Genomic DNA, 7,117 nt, shown 5'->3' on the forward strand with positions numbered 1-7,117 from the left:
TCATTTATCAGTTTTAGAATTTATCAGCGAAACCTGCCACGGTGTTATTGTTTTCAGTGCTCTTTATGAGTTTTAACTGCGTTTCGATTGAACTTATTCATTTTATTGTGGTTTGACTGAAATAATCTCAACGATCGCATTGCCTAATATCATTTCTGTGTTCATCGTAAAACATTAAAAAAATCCGTCATCTCATAAGTTAAAAAAAAATATATATGTATATATATCATATATTGTTTGTAGTTAATGTCTGCCGGTCCACACAAAACCATTTATAGTTTTCGCTTGGTCTTAACTCGATTTTATTGTATTGATCTTAAACGGAAAGAAAATATAACCTTTCCTTCTTACTATCACTGATGTACGTTAAACTGAAACAAAAGACAAGATTTTATCATATGACAGGCTTTAATTCGATACACAATTTTACAAGCTTCAAGACCAGGAAATAAAAAAAGGAAAACATGGGATAGATTTTCGCGTCGAATTCAAACACCATATCTTGTGTGATACGGGGTTTATTTACTTATAGTCGAAACTGATAAAAATTATGGTACGTATCGGAGCATGATACAGCTGTCTGTTCGAGCTATCCGGCTGGCATCTTCTTCTGATAACGCTACATCTGTAATAATCTATTTTTTTCCTTTTCATGAGATTACCTTTAGTTAGTGGCGCAGCTTACAACAGGCCATTTTTGTTTATCGACCGTCGAAGCAATGACTGCGATAGACTGCAATATACAGTTTCTGTTGAACCGACCATGCGATCAGTTTTGGATGCGTTCGCAAATTATAGGTTGTTCGGGGAAATCATAGATAAATCATGTTACTCCAATTTGACACGTATTTAAGACGCTAGGAATCCAGGTATCAGGAAGCTAATATTTTAAGTGAGATCGAAAACGCAGAAAGCTAAGGTCCAGCGTTAAACATTTACAAACAATGGACCACCAGCAGGAGAAATGGTGATAAAAGTACTTTGTGTACAAGCGGTGGGAGGGTGTTTAGGTTATCAGTTAGTCTTTGTTTCTTACTTTCTTTGACCCTGGCAACGAAATGTCCTTTGAAATTGGACATGTGATAATATTTTCTTTGAAATATAGTAGTTTATCAATAAAATTTCGACACCGGAATTTTCTTGTTGAAGGAATCAGCCCTGCCGCAAGTAATACTTTGCATTTAAATGAAAATATGAATAATTTTGAGTTTGTACTTGTACATTAGGCCTGTGAATAGCCACCGCCGGACAGGCGCTTTGTATACCCTCAAGGCTCATTACGAGTATTCTTAGTTATTTCACTCACTCAGGATTCCCTCTTTAAATTTTACAACAGCTTTTCGCACGTTTAAAACACATGAAGTGTACTGCAATCACGTTATTATTCTAGATTTCCTTCAACGGAAGAATTTTACAGCCAAGCGTGCAACTTAACGGGACCGATTCAGCAATCGCTCGTGTGTGATCTCCGCTCATTTATTTTTAGCTAAAATAATCAGTACTTCCTAACAAGTGAAGGTGTAATAAACAAAACCCGCCATTCTCGCACCTCTACACAATTAGTGGTAGTCGTTAATGGCCTCTATTGAACGAGTAAATGCTCATTTTGGGTTGTTGTCTGTTCAGTTGTCCCATTTTAGAAAGGGGCTTTGTCTAGCTGGCACTTAGTGCGAGCTTTTGTTTTTGTTTGGTTGTTCTTTGCTCGGATGAGTCATTTAGTGAGTACACAAATTGCATGGTTTGGCAGAGGCTGTCTTCTTCTTTTATTTCAACTTTCTTATCAAACAAAGTAACAATGTTTTAACGGCGTTATTTCAAATTTTCGCCTCTTGATCATCGCGTGAAAATTTCAACAAGTCTTCTTTTAATGCAGCATCTCAACCGTAGACTGTCAATGATGGCATTAGTATGTTCCGTTTTTCATACCACGTGCCCCTCTATCTTCCGGAATAAGAATAAGCGAGTTACAGTACAAAGGCATAAAAGCATAATGTAATCATGTCCAAGCTTTTAAATTGTTTTGTCTTTAAGAAGAAAAAAAATGTAGTACGATATTTTAATGGTACTAAATGACGAGGGATTGCGACCGGCTGTTAGCTTTACATTACCACGGAGATCGGACACCGACATATTTCTTTTCTGCTTTAAAGGGTTTTATTAAAAATGCATTACCAAATTGAATTATAAGTTTCTTTCATCTTCTTAAGTGGGTCGCATGCTGTAGTTATTGAGATGAAGTATAAGTTGAGTAGGGGGACGCCATCAAGTAATTCGTGTAACACGAAGAACGCTCAACTGCTGCCACCGCCTTGTACTTTCACTGATAACCCGAGATATTTTTTCAAACTAAAATGTTTTTGTTTGCACGAAATGTTTTCTTTGGTGTTCACTTCTTGACAGTACATTATCTCTGGATAGCTGAAACCGGAGAAGGCATTTTATTTTTGTGGTTTTCAGACAAATTTTAGTTTGTTATGACAGAGCCTTCTGATCGAGCATCCATCAGATATTGAAAATGAATGCTTTCAAATCCCCCGCATCTTTGAAACGATGTGTGCTTACAATAAACTCAAGTGATAGCATATTCACGTAAAGCTTCTCCAGTCGCCCACTATTCTGATGAAAGCGATTACAAAAGTAAAAGCCTGTTATTACTGGGAATTGATTTTCTCATATTAAACACACATCTCTAAATAGAACACTCCACACAAAGCGATGCGATGATAATATAAATGGCCATTAACACCTTCAAACGATGTGCCATTCTTAGTGGGACTTTGGCAAACAGGAAACCATGGCATCCAAGAGAAGAAATGCTAACATTGAAGAACTAAAACTGGCTTTAGTTATTCATGGAAATTTAACTTCCATTAAAGTTTATTCAAGTACCTAGCCTGATGCATTTAGACCCATATGTTGGTAATGGATTTAACAGATGGTTTTGTCTTTGGTTTCACACTTCCGTCGGCAATCAAACTGCTCTGAAGCAGCTCTTGAAATTGTCTTAGGCTTTTTGCTTGAATTGGGAAGCGAAAGGAATTCTATCCGTGCTACTGACACGTTAAACGAGATCCATTAAGCGTGGCGTAAACGAAGCATCTTGTCGTTCAAATACGTGTCGTGGGAGGGGCACCTAAATGAGTATTAAAGAAGTGTTTTACAATCACATTAAGCCCCAGAATAAAAGCCCTTGTAATGAGCACTAATGAGTATCTTTGTAGTTGATGAACGATGCACTGTAATCAAATTCAGCCGAGTATAATTGCATTTCGGGTGTCGCAGTGATACTTATGTATCGTTCTATCACTCTCGGTAAATGAATAAATCGTGAAAAATGCAATGTTTTCGACAGTTTAGATTCTTGCGTACCATCAACGGTTAACAAAGCGCCCCTCGGATGTGAGACTTCAGGCTTCAATTAAAGCTGAACTAATTCAAAGGAAATGTGGACAAACATGTCACCCGGACCTTTTTATGCTTTTTATTTGATCTGAATAAAGTCGTGATTCTATTTAAATTACTGACCCTGATTTAGCTAGTCGCAGCATAGCATTTGAAAGCTTTCCAAGCGAAGGAATTCATGAAAGGAATAATCGACGTGACTGTTCGTGTAGGGATGTGTATTTATTTAGGTTACCTCCGTGTCATGCTTGTCTTCATGTGTTCACTAAGCGAGATACGTGCCTTCCTTCGCCATTTCCGAGTTTGAAAGCTAAATAAAATATTACTGACTTGATCGTTCGCTAAAGTTATACTTGCTAAAATCAAAGTCGCGTAGTTCCGTTTGCGGTTGATTTTTGTAACTAATCTAAGTATAGAATTAAAAGGCAATACCTATTTCCTTTCGATATCTACTCATTATTGTTGTGTTAACTTAAGGCTGATAATTGATTCTTCCTCAGGGAATGTTTCTCGATCCCTCGCTCAATCTGTACACTATCATACACACTTGGTAATCTTAATCTTGGATTAAAGGTAATTAAGAGTCTAACACTCGCGCAATCTGTTTTCGATGATGTGAGTAAACTTTAAGAGAGTTGGCCACTCCACGTAATTCACCGGACACAAGTGATATACTTCCGCAGCTCGGAGTTACAACGTTATCCTCTGCTAATCTTCTGCACTAGTGTGCTTTTTTCCATGTCGCGATACTCGGGAGTTCAAGCGGAACTCTGTTGCAAACTGGCAGTCGAGAACGGCAGCGATTAAATTGTTTGTACGCTTCTCTTTGAATGTCACTGTTCTTTCGTGTTCGCGCGTTTGATGTGAAGGGTCTGTTTGTTGTTGTATTTGGGACGTGATTTAGTAATTTTGGATTCATCTGTAGTAAAAACCGCAAGGGGGAGCGAAGCTTTGAGTGCCGAATGGCGCCATTGACAGAGCTGATAATCCTATGTCTTCATACTGTTTGTGATCATCCCGAACCAAAACTCGAACCGCGACTTTCTTGGCCGTGCTCGGAGGGCAAATCTCTGATGCAAGCTGGCGGCGTTTTGTTTTGTATCTTCTGTTCTGAAACCATATTTTGACCTGTGTCTCGGTCAATTTTAAAGCGGCAGCGAGCTCTGCTCTCTCAGGTCCCGATAAATATTTTTGATGGCTGAACCTTCTTTCTAATTCGAAGACTTGAGCGTGAGAGAAGGCTGCTCTCGATCGCTTCTTCCTTGGTTTCGTCTGTTGTTGTGGGCTCGAAGTCGAGGTGTGGTTTACATCTCTTTCCTGGTTTTCTGTGGTTAATGAAGAAACAAGAAACCTCAAATCAGATCAGACGCTACTGCTTAATTAAGGGTAGTCTAAGTTATTCAAATTAATTTGGTCCCTAAGAAGCCATCGATGGCTTGATTTCTTAACTCAAGGGCAGTGATTGAGTATAACTTACTGTGAACTTTCGCTATTCCCTCTTCTCGCTCTGCGTTCTCCTCAGGTTTTCGTTCTCCACAAAGTGAGGGCAATGCCGTGGAAACTTGGGAGGCGCTGTATGTCTTGTAACAGCCGAGTTGATGGATTGGGAACGCGCCTTGAAAGTATGTAGGCAAAGGCAAATAAGTCGGTGAAACGGGATGAGTATGGGCAGGGTGCTGACTCCAAGTGCCAAGACTGCTGTTATTCTGCTGTGGGACGTCGTGACGATTCAAAATATCGGTTATCGAGAACGGTGTAACTGGCGTTCTGATGGCTTCGTTCATGTTGTTATGCTCTAAATCTGGGCACGCAACAACGTTTAAGAAGAGATGATTGCAGTGTTACCGAAAAGGCCACACGCTGCTGGCCGAAACAGAAATAGGATACCACCCGTAGATGTGAACCCTAAAAACAGCTCTTGGAGACCTACAGGAATTTTTACAATATCATTATTCAGCGATAAGAAATCAAAATTGAACATTAATCGCCGATTGGTCGAAGTCTGCGTATCGCCTAGTGCTTGTTGATGAGAAAAGCAGGCTAATCAGGCCTTCTTATTGGCTACTTGCTTCATTTACGTAGATTGTTGACGTTTTTTAAAGAGCGTTGACACAATGCAATTAAGAACATACGGCCTCTCAATTACGCAAGGATTGGGGTCTTCCGAGTGAAGGAAGCATCAAGATGTGTGATCGAAACATCAAGAGTGGGTGCAAATTACAAGGAACATTTCAAAACACTGCTTGTTTATACAGATAACAGAGTAAAAGTTCATGTAGGTTAACCTCTCTTGGTGTAAGTTTTCATCAGGGCTGATAAAAACCTTTTGCAACTGAGCAGCGCAATTTTTTTAAAAACGATCTTCGGGAGTTGTTATGCAAAACACTTTGGACAATTTTCTTTGAAATGTACGACATTAGTCTCTGTTGGGATTTTTTCTCAAAGGGAATATATTTTTAAACACGAAAACTGACCAAAAGAAAAAAGCACATGACTGACGGCTAGCTTGGGGAATGAGCTAGATGGGTGGCACTAACAGTTTTGTTTTGTGGGTCTGCTTGTGGAGGGCTATTTAGTCGATAATGACTTCTCACCTCATGCCAATCATTGTGGCGATTCTGCATACGTGTTAATTCGTTTATTATTTTACTATTGTCAGGTAATGTCGCTTAATGATTGCAGTGATTGACGTTTGAACAAAAGAGAACGCGCCATCTGCTGCGAATCTTTTGTTGACAACGTTTACTTGCACTTTAGGACATTTCCATACAAAGGCTAGCCAGAGCAGATTTTTTATTCCGATCTCGTTTTACCTCTCAACGGAAACTTAAAGAGAAGGAAGTGCTTTGAAAAGAACACAGGCAATTGAAATGACAATATTGAGGCATTTAAAAGGTTTTTACTTGAGTGTGGATTGCTTTCAAGGATCTGAAATCGACATCATTAGCGTGTAGCTCGTGACAGCCATCAACTTCTGTTAACTAATGCGATTATTTTGGTGGTTCGCGGAGTTCAAATCATGTTTGCTGCTTTTATGCCGCTTTTTGACCTGCTTGAATGCACTTAGGAAATTCTCTGCCGAAAGAAAAACTGCTTCAGTCACTTGGTTTTTTGAGCGTTCTTTCTTGTTGTACTTTGATCATATGTTTCAATTTCAATTTTGTACTTTTCAATTTCTGAAGCGCGTGTTCATTTCAAAATCAATTTCGCCGCAAGTACCTCCCCGGTAATTCATAGGATGTTACATTACTTTCGCTTCATCTTTGTAGTATTTAAACAGGATTGATTTCGGTACCGAAATTAACTAGATTTCTACAAGAGAAATGCGAATATTAATCGCAAAATTTAGATTTTTTTGTTATAAATAAATTGCCCGTTATTTCTTTTTACTAGGGTTCTTTAGAATTGACGCAATTACCGGTCGGTGTATTTTTGAAATGAGTCTTTTGACTAATGGAATATACGGGGAATAATTTCGGCTTTGATTCTTACCACACTGGACAAGAAGTCTTTCGCAGCCAAGAAAATAAATTAAAAAAAAATAAAATAATAAAATAAAATAAACATTCAAATCCATTCTAAATTAAGCGTCTAAAAGCCAGTACCACAGCTGAGAGTTTTCAACTTTGTAATTTTATTCGTTTAAAAGAACACGTGTTGAAATAAACCAAAAAATAGAAATATTTACGTTAAAAAAGTACGAAAGGATGTCCCG

At 38.5% G+C, this 7,117-nt stretch overlaps 3 protein-coding genes across 5 annotated transcripts in view; 1 reads left to right on the top strand and 2 right to left on the bottom strand.

Moving 5' to 3' along the window:
- LOC110061282 (homeobox protein MSX-2-like) overlaps positions 1 to 7,117 on the top strand; it is a 58,979-nt gene that overhangs the window by 16,805 nt on the left and 35,057 nt on the right. The window lies entirely within an intron of this gene.
- Positions 3,459 to 5,422, bottom strand: LOC110061283 (homeobox protein Nkx-2.3-like). Its single transcript, XM_020768129.2, has 2 exons — positions 4,880 to 5,422; positions 3,459 to 4,727 (listed from the first exon to the last, which is right to left on the bottom strand). Exons 1-2 carry the CDS (start codon positions 5,184 to 5,186, stop codon positions 4,318 to 4,320), a joined length of 717 nt encoding a protein of 238 aa, XP_020623788.1. The 5' UTR covers positions 5,187 to 5,422; the 3' UTR covers positions 3,459 to 4,317.
- The window catches only part of LOC110061281 (uncharacterized), a 2,765-nt gene continuing 2,661 nt past the window's right edge, over positions 7,014 to 7,117 (bottom strand). Inside the window, exon 2 of the mRNA XM_020768123.2 lies at positions 7,014 to 7,117. This exon is cut by the window's right edge and continues 1,709 nt beyond it. The gene's annotated coding sequence lies outside the window, so the exon portion shown is untranslated.

This window comes from Orbicella faveolata, unplaced genomic scaffold, assembly GCF_042242905.1.
Source record: "Orbicella faveolata isolate gen_17 unplaced genomic scaffold, um_ofav_v1 contig_1, whole genome shotgun sequence".
Lineage (NCBI taxonomy): Eukaryota > Metazoa > Cnidaria > Anthozoa > Scleractinia > Merulinidae > Orbicella > Orbicella faveolata.

Coding starts and splice junctions, on each gene's coding strand:
- LOC110061283 (XM_020768129.2), bottom strand. CDS start 5,186: ATGAACGAAGCCATCAGAACGCCAGTTACACCGTTCTCGATAACCGAT. Junction 4,728..4,879: donor GGGAATAGCGAAAGTTCACA/GTAAGTTATACT, acceptor CATTAACCACAG/AAAACCAGGAAAGAGATGTA.